The 21000-nt window shown below is 32.5% G+C and overlaps 1 protein-coding gene across 5 annotated transcripts in view; it reads right to left on the bottom strand.

Moving 5' to 3' along the window:
- NOVA1 (NOVA alternative splicing regulator 1) overlaps nt 1–21000 on the bottom strand; it is a 157372-nt gene that overhangs the window by 18155 nt on the left and 118217 nt on the right. For 3 of the 5 annotated variants that reach the window (XM_007536089.3, XM_060175258.1, XM_060175260.1), the window contains 2 exons: nt 19963–20129; nt 8855–8926 (listed from right to left, as the gene is read on the bottom strand). In XM_007536089.3, the coding sequence (XP_007536151.1) occupies nt 8855–8926; nt 19963–20129 (239 nt within the window). The remainder of the gene's footprint in view (nt 1–8854; nt 8927–19962; nt 20130–21000) is intronic. The other 2 variants (XM_007536098.3, XM_060175259.1) reach the window with 1 other exon arrangement.

Below are 21000 nucleotides of genomic sequence, written 5' to 3'. Positions count from 1 at the left end.
ATTTAAGTGTGCTATTTAAAAATCAGTCTTATGGGGGAGTCGGGTGACCAGCGTAAGGATCCCGGTTCCAGCCCCCCTCACCTCCACCTGCAGGGGAGTCGCCTCACAGGCAGTGAAGCAGGTCTGCAGGTGTCTATCTTTGTCTCCCCCTCTTTCTTCCCCTCATGTCCTATCCAACAACAATGATATCAATAATAACTACAACAATAAAACAACAAGGGCAACAAACGGGAATAAATAAATTTTTAAAAATCAGTCTTATAAGATAAATAATATTAAATGTAATAAACTAACTTAAAAATTTGAGGCAGTATTAAGTATATCACTATTATAATTTTAAAATGAACTAGGATATTTTCCATAAACAGTATTTTAAAAACATCTCAAGAGATTTTAGACTACATTTCTCAGGGGTCAGGTGGTGGTGTACTAGTTAAGCACACACATTATAGCATACAATGATGCAGATTCAAGCTGCTGAAATAGGGCTGAAGATGGATCTCTGTCTCTTTCCATCTCCACTCCCCTAGTTTCTGACTATATCCAATAATAAACAAATAAGATAAAATAAATATCTAAAAAAAATAAGGAAACATCTAACTCTCCAAATATGTATGCCCAGTCTCAACCAAGGCCTTTCAAATAAGATTCTCCACAGGTACTTTGATGTGAAGTTTGGGATATTTTTTATCACATTAAGAATAAAGAAAATTACTACAAATCCCACTACTATTTAACTCAGCATAACTTAAAAATAAGACAAGTGACATTCCCTTTGCCAGTTAATAAGTATACCTCTTAGCCTAATGGCTCTGTGATTCTTCTGCAAACCCTGCAAAAATTAGGTATCCTTCCACTAAGATGTCAATGGATCAAGTCTCAAATAGATTTATAAAGTCAAAGATAGTCCAATCCAATCTTTCTCTTGGGAAGTATTTTATATCCCCTAAAACTGCAAGCTGGGCCCTTACGCATGACAGTATGTGCACATAACCAGGTGTACCCTCACCCGGCCCCAACACAACTTACTTTTTGACTACTAAAAAAATGTGGACATGGTTTTTTAGCAAGTTCATTTTCTTTTAGTTTCTATAGTACAAATACAATACTAGACAAATTTAGGAGGTTTGAATCTTTTTTCCCCCTCCCATTACGGTTTTTACATGGGGCTTTTTACCTGCAAGATTGCAACATTTCTGGGAGATTCTTTTTCTTTTTTAGGGAGAAGGTAAAATACAGAGAGAGGAGGAGTGATACAGTGAGATAGCTGAAGTAGAAATGTCCCGGTTCAAGCCTATAGCTCCCCACCTGCAGAGGGAAGCACTTCACAAGTGGTAAAGCAGGTGAGCAGGTATCTCTCTGTCTCTCTGTTTCCCCCTCCTCTCAATTTCTCTCTGTCCAATCAAAATAAATAAATAAATAAATAAATAAATAAATAAATAATGACCACAGGAGCAGTAGATTTCTAGTGCAGACACCAAGCCCCAGCAATAACCCTGGAGGCAAAAAGGAAAAAATAAATATTAACTTTGACATTTTGTTGGATAATTATAGTGATACTTGATTAACAGAGCCTGACTAGTTTTCCAACTGTGCTTTGGATTTTATAAGGAATAAAACAGAAGTCTAGCTAGCAGGCTACATCTCCTTAGTCAAACTTCTTTTGTACTATGTGAGCTTAACCCGGTGCTCTACCTCCCGGCCACATTTCTTTCTTTCTTTCTTTCTTTCTTTCTTTCTTTCTTTCTTTCTTTCTTTCTTTCTTTCTTTCTTTCTTTCTTTCTTTCTTCTTTTTGTTCTTTCTTTCTTTCTTTCTTTTTTTCTTTAGATAGGATAGAGAGAAAGTGAGAGAGAACTGGAAGACAGACAGAGGGAAAGACAGACTCCTGCAGACCTGCTTCACCAGTCATGATAGTGGACCCCCTGCAGGTGGAGAGCTGGGACTCAAACCCGGGTCCTTCATCTTGTATGTGCCCTTAACCAGGTGCACCACTGCCTGGCCCCTCAGCTGTTCTATAATTTTATTCATTACTTTTATGTGCTGCTGGAGAACTAATTCAGAGCTTTGTGTATGTGCTAATACCAGTGAGTTGCATCCCCAACTCAACTGTTTATCATTTCTAAGATAAATGGAGGAGGGAAGACACACCAAAGCACCATTCTACCACCCACAGATTTCCTTTGGCACTATCTATAGTATTCCCATGTGATACCTAGGGCTCCAGGCAAGGTAAGGTGAGACATCACACCTTTAATTCACTTAGTCATTCCACTGTCCTACTTTATAATTTTAAAGAAAACCACCATAAAATGCCATTTAGAGGGAATTTCAAAAATAGAAAATTAGTTTTAAAACAGACTCAAAATCTATTCTTCTAACCAATACTAGTCATTCAGAGAATATTTGAGAACTTATATTTCAGGTTACTGCTTCTTAAACATCAATGTTAAAACACACATACATGCAGAAATATACCTGGTCTCTTGAAACTTAGAAAAGCAAGAGAAAAAGCCGGGAAAGCAAGAGAAGAAATACATAATATATGCGGAAACAAAAAAACAGTACATGGTATTATTGTAGGAAGTAATAGGAAAAAAATCAGAAGTTAAAAGGAAGTACTAGAAAGTACTAAGAAATACTAAAAGAACGTGGAAGATGAAGTTGCAAAACTAAATTGGGAAAAATGATAGTCCTAGTTGGGAAAGTAAATTTTGGACAAAGGTTTGAAGACTATGAAAGTGACAGTCAAGTAGAACTCTTGAGATAAAAGAATTTTAAGTAGAAAAAAATGCAAAATCTTGAGGCAACAATTTGGGAGCGGAGAGTGAGGGAGGTGAGTAGTAGGAAATGAAGTTGGTTTATGAGGCAAGAACCTGATCTAATATGTTAAAGATGCCATTTGAGGAAGATTGATTTTACTGAGTGAAAGGGCAAACTATTGCTGGTATAAGCATCCTTTTTTTTTTTAATAGATAGTTTAAAAGGAATATCCAGTCTATTTCAGTAAAGAACTGATTTTGGAGAATAAAGTTACAAAGAGGAAAATATACATCCAGGCTACTACAATTATTCAGACTTGGACAAAGGTAGCTGTTCATATGAGACATTTCTGTACCTATTTAAAAGACAGAGTCAGTTGGGTGTGTGGTATGAAAGTAAAGAGGTAGCACAGCGGGTATGGAGCGCAAGGATGCCCATTTGAGCACCGGGCTCCCTACCTGCAGGTGGGGTCGCCTCACAAGCAGTGAAGCAGGTCTGCAGGTGTCTATCTTTCTCTTCTCTGTCTTCCCCTCCTCTCTCCATTTCTCTCTGTTGTAGCCAACAACAGCAATAACAACACTAACAATAACAAGGGCAACAAAATGGGAAAAAATGGTGTCCAGGAGCAGTGGATTCGTAGTGCAGGCACCAAGCCCCAGCAATAACCCTGGAGGAAAAAAGCAAAAACAAACTAACTAACTAACTAACTAACTAACAAAACAGAGACAAAGGTGGATCCAAGATTCCTGATCTAATTAAATGGAAAGCTAGAGTTGCTTTCAACTTAAGAGATCAAAGGCTTTAGGAGAAGCAGCTTTGGGAAAAACTTTTGGATGAATTTGAGATTCCACATTCAATTTAAGATTGCAGGAGATATGCAATGTTGAATGGGAAATTATGATGTTTACATTTTTACTGAGATCTTTATTCGAGATAAATGTGAAGTTGTTATGTGGGACTTTCATATTTAATTCTTTTAGGGGATAATCTATTAAGAAATACATTCAGAGGTCTGAGCTTAAAAGATACAGTTCAGGAATCCTAAAGCTCAAGCCTAACTAATTTATAGAAACCTGTTTCCCACTGGCTATATAAGAATTATGCAAATGTCTGGGTATAAGTCAAATTTGGGGTGAGTACTGTGTACCTGGTTGAGCACACTATTGTAAAAGGATCAGATTCAAATCCCACGTCCCCAGCAGGGAAAGCCTCATGAGCAGTGAAACAGTGTTACAGGTGTCTTTCCCTTCCCCTCTTCCTCTCTACCTTCCCCTTCAATTTCTGTCTGTATCCAAAACAAATAAATACAATTAAAAGAAAAGTAGCTCTAGTCTCTGGCTTCCTACGCAGGGGGGTTGCTTCCCAAGCGGTAAAGCAGGTCTGAAAGTGTCTATCCCCCCCCCCCCGACTCTGTCTCCCCTCCCTTCTCAATTTCTCTCCAACCTAACCAACAGCAGCAGCAGAAGCAGCAACAATAGAAAATGGCTGCCAGGAGCAGTGGATTCATACTGTAGGCACAGAACTCCAGTGATAACACTGGAGGAAAAAAAAAAGTAAAAGTTATAGTGTAATCCTTTAACATGAATTATAAAAAAAGAAATGAAAATGAAATTGATGCATATAACAACCAAAAGAAAAAAAAAGCAAAGTTTTAGATGAGGAGAAAGAACATAATAAATCCAGAAGAAGTTAGTATTATAACCTGAACAACCAAACTTTTGGTGAAATGAGGGGAGGGACTAGTAAAGGATTCTGAGATGAAGCAAATGGTACAATACAGACAGAATATCATAAGCAGAGAGGACCTAAGAAAGTACATACTTTCATGATTTTATCTACAATAGAAACAGGACATAACAGTTGCAAGAAATAGGATCATAAGCTTTGTTTCATCTTTAAAACAGGAGAGAGAAGAGATACTTACATGCTAATGGTAACAATTCAAGACACAGAAAAAAATTTTTTCAAAGGAGAGAGCAGGCAGAATTTCTGAAGGGATGTCTTTCAGAATTAAGGAAAAGAATGAGACTTAAGATATAACTTACATGAGTAGTTTCGATAGTAGCAGAGAAAGTTTACCTGTGGTAATACATGAACAGACAGAATATGTGGGTATACCTGTTTAAGTATAACTGTTGGTGTGAATTTGTAGGAATTTTTTCAATTATTTCCATTTCCTCAGTGAAACTGGAAGTAAGGTTATCAGATGGAGTGAGAATACTGCAAGAGATATCAAGTTTCTGCTAGGGCCAGTTCTTAGCTGGCACCCATGATCTCTGCTTCCTTCATGTTACACATTGCATAGCACCCCTTCACTTAAGTGTGAATGGAAATTGTGAGTTGCTTGTAATCAAAACAAAATGGTAAAGAGATGAAATATCACTGCTGTGAATTGGTTATTTTAGATGGCAAAGGAGGTCAGGAGTTACTCCTATATTGGGCTCTTTAAATGGTTCCATCTTGCTGTTGCACAATGCAGAATTTCTACTGGCATTGTGTTATGAAGAAGGCTACATCACAAGGAACCCGGGCAACTCTAGAATCTGAAGGTTAGCTCACACTAACTATTAATGAGACATGGAACTCTCTGTTGAACAGTTGCAAGGAATTGAATGCCATCATGAACCTAATTCAACTTGCAAGTGGAAGTTAATTCAACTGGGAAGTGGATATAGCTCTACTTAAATAGCTGAACATTCACCACATCCAGTACTATGACTGCATCTGTGAATGAGAGAGCTCAGCTAAGTAGTACCTGGACATCTGACTACAGAGAACTATGAGATGATAAATGCATAGTGCTTTTATTAAATCACTAATTTGGTGGTAATTTGGTACGTGGCAATAGAAATCTAATACAGGAACTAAAAGAAGAAAAGCTGTGAAAAAGTAATTTAGAGAAGTTATGATCTTATGATTGTCTGAAAGAATGAAGGGTCTATTTGAGTAGTGTGGTTATGAATTAAAGTGGAACCAGTCAGATTTATTGAGGTTTTGTAACTACAGCAGGGGAACTATACAAACTATCTATTTCCATTTGTTTCATTATGTTTGAATAGGTATCAAATTTATCAGTATATAAATGAAGCACACATTTCAGCAATAACACTTTTTTCAAAACTTAAGAAGAAAATCTGGAGCATTAATAGCCAGGCACCTAAAATTATCTGGAATATAAGTTTTGGCACAACTGACTAACAAAAACATTTTGTTGCATCTGGAAGTGACTGAAAAATTTAGTAAGATTGATCAAAGCAAACTGATTTTTTAAAAACATTTCAAGGTATGTAATGCTTAATAAATTCATTATATCTTTATATTTGCTTCATTTTAAAAATTATAAATGTAAAACAAGTCAAACTTGTACCAAGCAATATGCAATACAAGTAAAAAAAATGTTAACTTGTAAATTATTAGCCCTCCTAACTTTTCTCTCTCTGCAGGGGAATATAACAATGTGATATGCTAATTAAACAAGCAAATTAGTACTTTCACTGAGGAAGAAAATAATTATGGAGTATTTTAAGCTATCTTAAAGATATACTTGGGTGTTCAAAAAGCAGCAATACTATTATCTTAAAATTTTTTTCTTTTTATCCCCGACTACCCTCTCCAAATATTGATCTCTTGCTTATGGCGGTACTGGTGATTGAACCTGGGAACTCAAGGGCCTCAGGCATAAAATTCCATTGCATAAACAACCATGATATTTACCCTGGCCATAGGGTCCTTTTCTAAAGATAAAACAAATGATTTCTGTAAGATGTATGTTACTATTCACCATATTAAAATTATGTTTTCAAAAATTATCACTTGAAAGATTCAGAAAAAATATTCCACAAATGTAACAACATTTTAACATAAATATTAACTCTAGATAGTAGAAGTTCTGTTTCTTTTCTTTTCTTTTCTTTTCTTTTGCCTCCAGGATTATTGCTGGGGCTCAGTGCCTACACTAAGAATGCACTGCTCCTGGAGGCCATTTTTTCCCTTTTGTTGCCCTTGTTGTTTATCATTGTTGTTATTATTATTGTTATTGATGTCACTGTTGTTGTATAGGACAGAGAGAAATGGAGGAGGGGAAGACAGAAAGGGGGGAAATATAGACACCTGCAGATCTACTTCATGGCTTGTGAAGTGACCCCCTGTGGGTGGGAATCCTAACACAACCAGAAACAATTATTTTTGTTCCTGCAGTATCAATAGAGTCTACTGGGAAATGTTGTCAGAAGTAAACTAATTTCAAACTACTGGTCTGTGAAGATAGATGATAAAAAGAATTCCTTTGATGGATGTAAGGATTGTGCTTCATTGTTCTTCTATTGTCTCTTGTTATCCAGGAGGTATTATGCATGTTTGTACAAGAAGAAAAGAATGATCAAGTATAAATAAAATACATTTAACAAATGTTACATTACAGTGGACACAGCATCAGGCCACAAATGGCTTTTCAAATTAGAAAAATATTAGATATTATAGAAGTGGATGTAGTAACATATCTCCAGGGTAAAATACAGTATTAGTAAACTGAAACATTTAACTATTCTTTTAATAAATCAGTTTATTAAAATGTTATTGTGCGATTAATGAAAAATAAGTAAGTATAACTTCAAGAACAAAATTTTCAGACTTCTCCTTCTCTATCCAGAAATACTGACTTTTATATTAAAAAAAATTCTTGATTTTGTTCCTAATGCTGTTGTATTCATTTTTGTTTAAAAGAAAGAGGTATAAAAGAAGCATTAGAATAGTTTTCTATGTCACATAATTAAAAATTATGTAAGAAATGGCATATGTATATACACTTTTTTACTTCATGCATCAGTGCAAGCTTGGTTCTCACTTTATGTGATACCATTTCCTCCAGAGAAGTACTGTGTCTCGTCACTATAAGTGTGTACTTAAAAAAAAAAAAAATCAACTTGTTAGGGACAAAAATGTGAAGTGTTTTTGTCTAAACCTACTGCATAAAAATGGAAATCAAGTTCCTTCTATAGGATTATATCTTAAATGTTAATTTTTCTTTCAGTTATGCCTTTCAAAAATTTACTTTTTGCAAAAAACATGAGAATAAAGGACAAAAATAATATTGAAAGTCTTATATTAGATCACATACAAAGCTACACTTAATATATCTAGCAAAGATAGCTTAAAGCTGTTAATTTATAAATCAATGATATTAATATTTACTAAAAATATAAGCTTTTGTTTAAAATTCAATAATCCCATAAGGCCTTGTTCTTTAAAAAAAGAGGGGCAATAGTAAAGAAAGTAACATTTCTCACCTAAATGAAGCTCAACTCAGACAATATGAAAATGTGTTTAATCACTTTTAATGAGTACATTTGTCAAGTTAAAGTACAGTATGGATCTGATTTACACAAAGTGTTTTAGATAATTTCCTTCAATGTGCCAAAACAACATTTTTTTAAGACCTACATTTTTATGACCTCTAAATACTTAGTGCCAAAACCTTTAAAAATCAAACTTATAAGATACATTTGTAATTGTAAAGTTTATCATGCCCACAAAGAAACTGCTAGTATTAAATGCTTAGAAAAACCATTTCCTGAATGGATAAGCAACAAAATGATCAGAAAACCATTTTATTTTAGATTTCTAGAATGCTTTTCATTCGGAACAATTTGAAACTGTTTACATAGTAAGACATGTCTGAAATTAAAAAAAAAAATCACTCACTTTTAAAGATATCTTTGCTCAATAAGTTATAGTTATGCATTTATTTTTCACATATATGCTACTCTTAACTTATATACCAAAGGTGTAAGGGAGAAACAATATGGGAGATGATAAATACCACTCAATAAACAACCTCCAGCACTTCGTAAAGTCGTCAGAATTCTAAGGGAAAATCAAAAGCTGCTAGGAGCCTATGCTATGAATATATTTTTGCTACCTAAATTTAAAATATACACAAATTTTCAGGAACAGAATTTCTTGGGTTATTTGGAATCTAATCATGGTGCATATATGAGAATGAACAAATATCCTTAACCCACCATTATCTTTTTCTCCAATGTGCAGGCAATCACTCGTGAAAAGTATGGTGTAGATGACAGGATGATACTGTACCTGATTAGCTCTGGAGGTGGTCATGGGATCAGATGGAGAGGACTTGGTGGTAGTTGGGGAAGATGGCAATGTCTGGGAACAAAGCAGTTCAGGAGCAAATCAACCTCTATAAGCCTTAAACTGATTATTCAAACAAAACAAAACAAAACGAAATGTAATATAACGAGAACAAAATCCTGTGAACAAATTTTCTCCTATTCATTCAAATTCAATGGAATTTACGATCTACTAAGTAACTAATGCATGTATATATGCATGCATAAGCATGTAAAAACAAATTCATGACTTGAAATCATGATGGTGACTGGTAAAAAATTCACATGAGTATTAAAGGTACCCTGACCATATTCATGAATAGAATTCTCTTTTCTCCCCCTTTTATTTTCTATAGGAGAAAAGAGATGGCAAACAAAAATTTAAGAAATTTAATGATGAAACAAAGAGTCACTTTCCTATTAATGAATACAGTCGGGAGATTGGAAGAGTGGTGAAATGGAGTTTACTTTGGCATAAAAGTATCCACCTACTTAACATGTTGAACATCACCAACAAGTTGATTCCACATGAATTTAGGGATCCATACTTAAAAGCAATTAAATTTGTAGTTCTGAGTTCTTAATATCACTTATCTTCTAAAATATTAATTAAAAAAACTTAAGAGCCCGTCTGAAATGTAAACATTAACTTCATATTAATAAATAGGTAACTAACGGCATTTTAACAAATTGCCATAATATTTTGCAACTTAAACTAAACATTATACTTTAAGATAGGTGAAAGGTATATTGTAGGATTAGTCTGTGTTTAAATCAAGCACAAAAATATCATGGATCATATTTATTGTTTAAGTCACTTTGAAATACATACATTATATAAAATGTCTGACAAGATATTTGAGAAAATCATGTTTTTTTTTCTTAGTGAATAGTCTTGCTGAAATAACACCAGTAGAAAATATTTAATAGGTAAAATGAATGTACCTTTGTCATGAGACACATTTTTTAAATCTGAATTTATTGGATAGAGACAGCCACAATTGAGAGGGGGAGAGGGAGGAGACAGAGGGAGAGAGAGACAGAGAGACATCTGCAGTACTGCTTCACCACTTGCAAAGCCTTCCTCCTCATGCATCTGGGAACTGGAGGCTGAAACCTGGGTCCTTGTGCACTGTAACATGTACACTCAACCAGGTGACACAGCCCCAGTGTGACACATTTTTTGTGAATATTATGTTTTACATTAATGTATTTATATATAAAAAAAAACCACACACATATATAGCAAAAGCATAGCTTTCACAGTGTGTGGTAAAGTGAATGTAATTACTTAATAAAGTTATATTTATGTATCTAAGATTTCCAAAGTCCTACTTTGATATAATAAAGAAATTAAGAGTAAAAGAAAGGATATGAAATTCACAGATTTACTTAACTTAGTGCTTCCCAATTCTCAAGAGTCAGATTGGTTCTAATATCATATCTTGATTTTTCAAGTCAACTGCTCTAGGAATTCCTGGCGATATTTTGAGGGGCCAGGTGGTAGTTCACCTGGTTGAGTGCACATGTTAAAATGTGTTAAGAACACTGGTTTGAACCCCCAGACTCCACCTGCAGGGGGAAAGTTTCACAAGTGAATCAGTGTTGCAGGTGTCTATCTCCCCTTTCCTCTCGATTTCCAGCGGTCTCTATCCAGTAAGTAAAGATAATAAAACGATATTAAAAAGGATATTTTGAGTAAAACTAGACAGTGCCTCATCACACAAAGATTTTTGTTAAATTGTATTTTAAAAGAGTAAGAGAGCTAACAGGGCCTCATAAGGGGGAGGGGAACCCTTCAAGCACACACCCCCCCCCCCGTGTTACTGTTTGTTAACAAATTCATCAGTTCTCCAGAGAACGTCCATTTCCTGTCATTAAATAATTCCCTAGAAGAAAAAGGCCTGGTCTTTTCTACAGTATGAAATACTATGCTAGGACATATGCTTTTGGTTTCATGATACTATCTGCAATTGAATAGTAAAGCTTTTACTTTTCCACATATGGTTACCAGTTTTACTGCACAGAATTTCTGGGAGCACATACACTGAAAATCTGCTCTGTATTAAATCCAGATTAATTATGAGGTTGCTGGCTAAACAGAGATGAAATCAATCTAGAAATCATAGCTCACAGGGAAGTTAATATTCAGGTGATTAACCAACCAAACAAAAATATATATATAGGTGGTGGACTCTTTTTAAAATTTTCAACAGGGTACAGTAAACCTAAACTACACTGCAGGTTCACTGTACCATTCATTCACCTTGGGTTGAGTGTCAATTTTCAATGAGGTTTTGAAATACTGCAAAGTACTATGTAGAAAAACCACCAAATGGTACAGAACTTATAGTCACTTTGATTAATATTTTCTCTGTCAGTTAATTCAATACCTTTCTTTTTCCTTAATAGATATATTTTTCCTTTTACCAGAGTACTGCCCAGCTCTGGTTTATGGTGGTGAGGGACTGAATCTGGAGGCTCAGTCTTGGAAGGCTCTTTGCATAACCACTATGCTATCTACCCTTTCCCTTGCTTAGTATGTATATCAAATACTTAGCTATTTAGCATGGTATGACTCACTCATCAACATCAGTCTATGTAATTCTGCCACTATTATTTCTGCATGAAAAGAAAACCTTCAAGGTCCATATTAATGAGTTTAAAATCATTAAACTTTTAAGTACTAAATATCATAATCTGAAAAGAAGTTTATTTTAAATAGCTAAGAATTATATGATTTGGGGTTTCAATGTATAAGATTGTTAATGGCAACAGTAAAATCTCTAATTTATCTTAAAATGATACATGTATAATGAAATGAATGTGAAATAAGTTTTCTAGAAATTATTTATAGGGATATTTTAAATAAAATATCTCTTAATAAATTTAATTTAAAAGAAATATATTTCAAAACATTTTCACTTCAATTCTTTTTTAAAAAAATTAGGAGTCAAATGCGCTAACAAATAAATCAATGTAAACAAAGTAATGTCTTTAAATTAAAAGGTCCTATTCCCTATATTAATGAAACAGCTTTGATAACTGTCCTCAGTCACACAAATAAATAGAGCAGAAATGTACCAAAAAAAAATCTTTCAAGGTGCATTATGAAAGTACAATGTTTGTAACAGTATTTCATGAATAAAATGCTATCACTATTTATTACACAGAATTAAATTTTAGCAGCAGCAAGTTAAGATCACTTAATAGAATTGTGGTATACATTATGATGATGTATTAGATAATAACCGTACAGCCACATATATTAAACTATATTTTAATAAAAACAAGAGATGAAAATGATACTCTTCTAACTTTTTTACATTTATCAAATAGTAAGTATGAAGACACAATCCATTTCCATGACTATTTTCCCCCTCATGGTCATTTTTTCATGTGGAAAATTATACTACATTTTTATTTAATAATTTAATTGGCTTCTTTTTTAAATGTTGAAGGCTACATTACTTATTTTAGGAAATTAAAATAGGTATATAAGATATAACTTCAAGTATTTAAACAGCTATGACTAGGTTTTTTGAGAGTCAGAAGTAATAAGTGATGAAAATTGTAAAATGCTTCTTGTTAACAAGTAAGTTTGCTAGACCAGAGAATATCACTATGAATTAACTCTACAATACAACTTACCTTCAAGCAAATCTACAGTGACAGATTGTCAAGAACCTCATAAGTAGATTAGGTTGATAGAATAAAGTAATGAATAACAATTATAATTTGGAATCTAATACTAACTAACTGAATAACATTAATTGAATCATTGTCTTCCTCAAACTAAAATTTAGTACTACTAAATCATATACTGCTTTATAAAGAATGTGTAAAATATTTAAATATGCAATTACTACCTTTAGTTTTACATGCTAACATGTATTCTCTCTTTCTTCCAATGTCTGAACTGAACTAACTGAAATCACTTAGCCCTAATTTAAACTCATATTATCCAATTGAAAAGAACTGAGAATTTGTTCTTCTTCAATGACTTATTTTCCTTTATCCTCTTCAAACATTCAGTCTTACGTGTTTTTCTTTCACTGAAATGCCTGTATTTCTTGAATGAAACCATAATTTTCCCCAGTATGAAAAATAAACTATCTAGTATAATTTATTTCATCTTAACTATTCAATTGTCCAAACCAAATTTTTCCAACTTCTCATCCTTTTTGCTGCAGATAAATTGACTAAGACCTTACAACTTCAAATTATATCTTTTCACCACCCCTGAGTCGTTTCATGTAACAATCTCATCTGGTATCTTCAATTTCTCTGCTTTTCCAAGTCTGCTTTATTCTTTAACACAAGCCATTCTCTATTAATTAGCAAGAGTTTCTGTTAGACTCTTTGATCTAACTTGTATTTTCTCCTCTGTATATCCAAAATTTCACATCAGCAGTTTTTACACTTCACTCCAATTTTTCTTTCTTTTCTTTTTTTTTTTTTTTCTTAAATTTTTATAGATAGAGACCTAGAGGCATAGAAACAGAGTGAAAGACCACAGCACCGAGGTTTCCTTCAATGTGATGTGGTCAGGCTCAACCTGGGTCGTACACAGGGCAAAACATACATAAGTGAGCTACTTTAACAGTTTCTTCCCTTTCTCTCTTCCTTTTTTTCTTTCTCCCTCTTTCCCTTCCTCCCTCCCTCCTTACCTCCCTCCCTCCTTTCCTTCCTTCCTTCTTTCCTTCCTCCCTTCCTTTCTTCCTTCTTAATCAGCCTTCTTATTTTTGAAAATTACATTGGAAAATAATAATTTGTTCTCACTGTGACTGAAACTAACATTCTCTGATGGTCTCTCTTTTTTTTTAATGCTTATTTTCAAAGTTTTTTGGGGGGTATTTGAGCCTTTCTATTATATGTCCTTTGATTTCTTTTCATATTTTTGCCCCAGGGAATATCACTGATTTTCTTTATATCTTTATGACTAAAAGAAAGCATCCATGAGGAACCAGGTAGCTTAATTTCATTCAGTTAATACTCAAAATATCTCTAAGGAAACAGATCCTATGACTTCTAAACTACTATGTTATAAGAAATTAAGGAACAAAGATGGAAGACAACTTGCTCAGTTACACAGCTTGATAAGCTAGAGTCTGAATTTGAACCCTGGTTTCTGCCTACAGATTCTGTGTACTTAACCATAATTTGAATTTCAACTTTTTCTAAAATTCTTTTTCTAGCTCATTTGCTTGTTTCCTTATTTCTCCTCAACTATGCAGGTATCAGTGAATTTATTATCTCTATTGCAAATTTCAGTTTCTGATTCTCATCTATCAGTACATTTCTATCAAAGCCTACTTCAAGAAGAAAACAGGCCACTTAAGACAATTCCCCTGAAACAAACAAGGAAAATATTGTCTCAAACAGGTGTCAGTTTGACTAAGATCTGTCAGTTCTATAGGCTTAGCTGTTCTGCTTGGCCCCTGAACCCTATATTGACATTTTTTATTCCTTCATCATAATTTTGGAACTAAAATCAGCCTCAAAGTCTTACAGATTTTACTTTGAAATATATTTGTTTCATGCATTTGTCCCAACTTTCACCATGAAGAGAATGTGTTTCACCATCTGATTCTTAAAATACTGCCTAACCTGAGACATGATATCTACTGCCTATCCTGAGACAGGATTCTATTGCAAATAAGACTCTTTTTTATACAGAAGATTATTCAAGCCTTTGATAAAGCCCAGAAGGGAAAAATCTACTATAATTTGGTTGATCAGGATTGCTGTGATTTGAAGGCCATACAGACTGGTAATAAGATCAATCACCAATTTACATTACATGCATAACTGATTCAATTTCTTTAAGCAACAATATCCATGAACTCTGCCCACTATACCTTCCTCATAGGACTTTTGAAGATGGATAAAAAGCAACAATAAAATACACATAAAGTGTAGAGCACAATGACCACCAAAGAAACAGTATAACCACCAGGGACAGGACTGCCACCATCAATATTGATGTTTCACTTTTAAGCACAAAACTTATTTTTTAACAACAACTACAACAACAAATTAATATCCTAGGGATTTATGTTATATAAATGGAGTTTTAGGAAATGCTATTTTACAAATGTTCATATATAAAGACCAGCAAATAAACACTGTGCTGTCATAGTTCTATTCTACTAATAGATGTACCAATGACCATCCAAAGATTGGACTCTGCACTGAAGAGAAGAAAAAAAACAGAGGTGCTTTTGCTTCTTCTTCTTCTTCTTTTTTTTTAATGAGCTTTCTGAGAAATTAAAAGAAATATTTTGGAAAATATTTTAAAGACCTCATAATTTATAAGATATCCTTTGGACAGATATTCAAAGTTAATAACTAGTTATTATCTATCTTTCCTATCTACTATTAATTTCCTCTACATTTCATGCAAATGCTCCATTTGTCAAGATATTATTCTAACTATTCAACATTTATGTTAGCTCTCTCCTTGAATAGACATTGTGTTGCCAGTCTAGAGTTCTTCTATTTCTTCTCCTCTACCCAATGTGATCTTCCAAGTTTAGTTCTAGTTTTTATCTATCTTAAAAGACCACTCTAGACTACATTTATTTTTTTAAATTGTCACCAGGGTTATAGCTGGGGCTTCTCCTTGCCAGCACTACAAATCCACCATTCCCGGTGGCAGTTTTTACTTTTTTTTTTTTTTTTTCTACTTCATTTCACAGGACAGAGATTGAGAAGGGAAAGGGAGGGAGAGAAGGGGAGAAAAAGAAAGACACCTGCAGCCCTGATTCAATGCTCCTGAGCATCCCACTAAGAGGTGTGGGGCAAGGGCACAAACCTGGATTCTTGTGCTTGGTACTATAGACTGTATTTTTTAATGCACTACTCTGATGTTTTTATAGAGGACCGTCATATTGTAGTTGTTCGTATGCTTAGTATCATATTTTTGTAGATTATTTTAAGCATTTATAATATTTATAATATTACAAATTAAATGCAGCAAGTGAAGTGACAATATCATATATTTAGCAACTCACTCAGAAAACATTAGTGGGTGAGTAACGGACTGATTATGTTTTATTTTTACCATTTCTCCTAACAGAAACAATTTTTGAGCTAAATACTATTTTGATACCTTCATGTGATTTTGAAAATACAAGACAATGTTTTAAATACCTATAACCACTTTTTCATGTGACCTTTAATAAAAACACATTTGTCCCCAAAAGAAAAAAATACACAGCTGAAAATCTATAATAGATTTTTGAGTTCATTATTTCGACTCATTAAGTATAAAGAACCAAACTTTGAAGCAGGGGCTTGAATGATTTAAAACAGTGAGCAGACTGTTAATAGTGCTATGGAGGAAAAAGTGAAAAATGGCAAGGTTCAGATTAAAAGGTGGAAGACGAAATATGTAAATCAAATGTGGGCACAGAAGTACTATGAACATTAAAAATTCTAGGATAACAAGGTCTAAATTACTTGAAGATGAATGAATGCTATGTGTGTGCTCTGTAGAAAAATAACATGCTCTATGCATCAATTAATGTGCACTTGCTATTTATTTGTTTTCTCAGTGTACCTGTTTATAGAATGAAAATGATGGCATTTGTCTTATGGTGGCCTCCTAATTATTAAGCCTTAGAGATGAAAGCTTATAATATTTTGGTTAGTCAATAAATTCTAATTAATAATCATTCTGAATACACAAAATACATAAATTAAAGCAAATACTTGTTTAAATTAACAATATAGTTGAAAATAATAATTTGGACACATCTAATAACTGATGTTGAATGTAAGGTTGTCATGATAGACTGATAGACTTTTTTCATTTCCTCAAATGAAAAGTCTGTATAGACAGTATGCACTACTTTTTAAAGAAATTATATTTGTTTAAAAATCTTCTCAGTCAATAAGGATATGTTTCATTTGAACAGAATATTCTGGTTCAAGAAATTTATTCAGTTATAATTCCAGATAAAATATTTTATTAAAACTGTAACTTTCAGAGCAAGTTTTATGTATTTGGAACTATTTTTTATTTTAAGAAAAGGTTACCTATAAATTGTCCTTTTTTTAGCAAGCAAAACCATGAAATAACCAATCATAAAAAAGCAACAGGCATATAATAACAGACATTAATAAAATGTATAATTTGATATTCATGATGACTTTATTCTATGCAGAAATTATTTTTTTCTGGCTACAGTATTTTTTAAAAAATCTCCAATATATATATATATATATATATATATATATATATATATATATATATATATATATATATTATAATCTTAACCAAAAGGAAATTCTAAAATGTCTTTAAGGAAATTCTTGTTATAATTAATTTCAGGACTGAAACCCAAAGTAAATGTTATGCCATTATCTTTTAAGTGAGATAAGTCAAAAAGAGATGGATGAATATCAATAATCTCACTCATAGGTAGAATTTAAGAAACATAGATAGGGAAAATACAAAGTAAAACTTGGACTGAGTTGGGTGGATTATTCCCCAAAAGACTCTGGGGAAGAAGAGGGAGGTTGGGAAAAGGGTTTAAAGAGTCATGGTGCATATGATGGTAGAAAAGCACTTAGGTTGGTGCTGAGAATATGTTGCTGACACTTATCACAGGGAGATAAGAATGTATATACCTGTGTTAACAACTGTACTATAAACTATTAACCCCCCAATAAAGTGGTAAAAAAAAGGGTAAGACTCCTATTCTAAAGAACTATTATAATTTTATGTATTAAAATATAAAAACATATAAACACCATATGAAAAGCCTTCATTTAACATAAACCAATTTTCTCCTGTCATAATTATATATATATATATATATATATACATATATATAAAATATATCCATATTATACTGGAAAACCAGTATAGTAACTCCAAAAATAAAATGGCCATTTATTTTATATTTTGAAATACTACTTATAGATGGTTTAATAAAAATATCGAACTGGTAAAACAGGATACCTAGAAAATTAGAGATGTTCAAACTTGTAGTATGAAAAGCTCAACTGATTTGTAATATTTTTAAAATATTTAACCTAGACTTTCTCTAGACTTTAAAGCCAATTTTTCAGTTTTTACTTTTACAGATAAAGTGTTAAAAGTACACTGCCCTACTAGATTTACTACACTCTTTTGATAAATATTCTAAAATCATACTCTCATATGCATAACTGTTTATGAAAACATTAACAATAATTAAACTTCTAATATTTATTAGGCTTATGAATGAATGCAAACACACAAATGTAAGTTAAATATCTACCACTTCTTAACATTCACCTTGAATTTAAATGACATTATTCAAACAAGGCAAATAAAATAAATTAAACACTAAGATATCTTGGTTTTCATAAAGCCATACTGACATTGGATGTATAATAGCTTATAGTCAAAGACAAAGTCAGAATTCTAACAATGATTTATAGACTGTTACTTGAGGGATCTAGAGACATTATGTTTTTGTAATTCATTCATTCTGTTGTTCTGAATATATTATCAGTGGTAACATATTACTCAAACTACATTTTACATGGAGAAAATCAAACTGCTCATACCTTTATGCAAAAAAATTTTAAGCTTTCTCACAGAAACTATAGAAAAATGGGGAAAAGTAATAAGCTGGATTAAGGCAGAGTCTACACACCCATTACTTCAGTGTGAGTTCTATAACTTCTTAGTACCAGATAGAGAAGTTTTTAAATAAACTCAGTTTTAGAATCTTGATCAAGTTATCTTACCAGTTTCCAAGACATAAGTCTTGAAACTATTCTCTATTATCTGGTATAAACATTTCAAATCTATAGTGACTGAAAAACTTTTAAAAATCTATTGATAGTTTAGAGTCTTAAAATATTTGCATTTTCCCATGTAAATTAAAAATACTTCCTAAAAAGTTACTGAAGTATTCAAATTAAACCATTCTGACACTGACAAAGTTAAAAATAAATGATTTTTAAATGGGATAATACCTCATGATTTAAACATGGAAAGATTCTTTTAATGGTACTTAATGGAAAATAGAATTACTTTATAATAGATGATTGTTAACTTCTATACTTGTATTTAGTCAACCTTAAATGTTATCTATATACTGGTAAATTACGATAGGTTCAAAATAATGGTTAGCATAAAATATTTTTCAATTCAGAAGCATATTAATATTTTAGCTACATTTCAAATTTATTACAGTGAACATAAATATTATGTAAATTTGTGAATGAAGAATAATACATTTCTCTTGAAGGCACAATCTAGTAATATAATCACAAGAATCTAATTAAAAAGGGCAAGAGCAGAGACAATAATTATAAACATTAAGTATCAATAAATCTGAGGACTTAAAAGAGCTTATGGGCAAAAATTCACCTTCTTTAACATTAAAGAACATCATAGTTCTCCTACATTATATCAATTACTATTAAATCTTAATGACTCACATTGTCTTTTATCGAGTAAAACTCTTGATACAGAAAATTCCACACATTAAGAAAGAACATTGGCCCTTCATGACATAGATATAAATGCTCCACAGGTTATACAGAATATAACAGCTGATTTATAACAAAGAGCTATGTGCTAGGTACAAAAATTTACTTATACATATTTGTTGATAAAATACGTTGAACATGTTGACAATTAAATTAACAAAACAGGAAATTATATATAATAACTATACTAAAAACTACAAATATGAAAAGTGTCATGTTAGAATTTTGAGGTTATTGCTTTATTTCAACTTTGCATTTTATTTTAAATACGATGATTTAAAATAGATTAAATTCCTATAAATTAATGAAATTGGTATCTATATTGTAGAAGGACAATTACAAAAAGAAATGATTCACATAATTGCTCTTCAGTGAAACATTAAATTGTAATCAGTAAATCATCAATCAATCTATGGAAGAGACCCTGATAGCCTTTAAATAAATGACAACCACAATATATTTTTAAGTATGCTTAGATAATAAAAACTACATATACTATGACTTGAGGATTTATTTTATAAGAAATTCAGATTATGCTGTGGGTATTTCTCTGTGATTTTCCTACTAAACACTCACTTGTTTGATGCGATCTGGATTAACGGTGGTCTGGGGCTGTAGAATGCTGACTGGTTCTGTCTTGGCCACATTTTGGGGCATTTCTCGAATTTTTTCTGCAATGAATCCATGAACTGCATTCAGTGCTTCTACTGTTCCCTGGATCAAACACACTCGTTCAGTAGTACCTGTGGATAACAAAATAATTTTTAGAAGACTTTCTTTTTCATCTGTTTTTCAAAGAAAATGAGGACTGCAAAATGAAGCCACCACTCCTGGCATACTTTTTCCCCTTTCTCTTTCAGACAGAAACAGAAATTGAGAGGGGAGTGGGAGACAGAGAGGTAGAGAGAAAACAAAAAGACACCACCTGGTTTCTATTTTATTATTTTCTATTGGAGTAACATTGCATTGTTACAAACTCCCATATGCACCTCCTGAAAAATCAACACATGTATTTATTACATTAAGTTATCAGCAAAAGTTCAATTTGTCCTCTATCATACACTGGTCCCTTTTGTCTTCCCTTCTAGAAGCTGCTAATTAGTCTTACAGCTCAAAAATGTACTTTTTCGTTTTATTTTCTTCATCTGTTTGTTTTCTCTATGTGCCACATATGAGTGAAATAGTGCTTTTCTTTTCTGCCTCACTTATTTCACTAAATGCATATTTTGCTTGTTGCAAATTTCAGAATTCTGTTTTTTTTAAGTACATTTTAGGGCTACAGAGACAGCACGATGGTTATTCTAAAAGTTGGAGGCACCAATAGTCTCAGATTTAAGCCCCAGTACCATAGCAAGAGCTGATCAGTACTCTTCAAAAAAAGATTTAAAAAAAATATTTAAAGTCACAGATTTTTTTTAAAAAAAGTACATTTTGAGGCACAAAGAAAAATACAAATTTTTAATATAAGAAGTTCTGCCACTTTAAGGATAAAATGCCAAATACTGCGTTTTTAACTTCAGATTTTTTATAATCTTTTTTTTTCAGATTTATTTATTCCCTTTTGTTGCCCTTGTTGTAGTTATTATTGTTGTTGTTGTCGTTGTTGGATAGGAC

This window comes from Erinaceus europaeus, chromosome 16 (assembly GCF_950295315.1).
Source record: "Erinaceus europaeus chromosome 16, mEriEur2.1, whole genome shotgun sequence".
Lineage (NCBI taxonomy): Eukaryota > Metazoa > Chordata > Mammalia > Eulipotyphla > Erinaceidae > Erinaceus > Erinaceus europaeus.
This window is presented reverse-complemented; position numbering and strand designations above follow the sequence as displayed.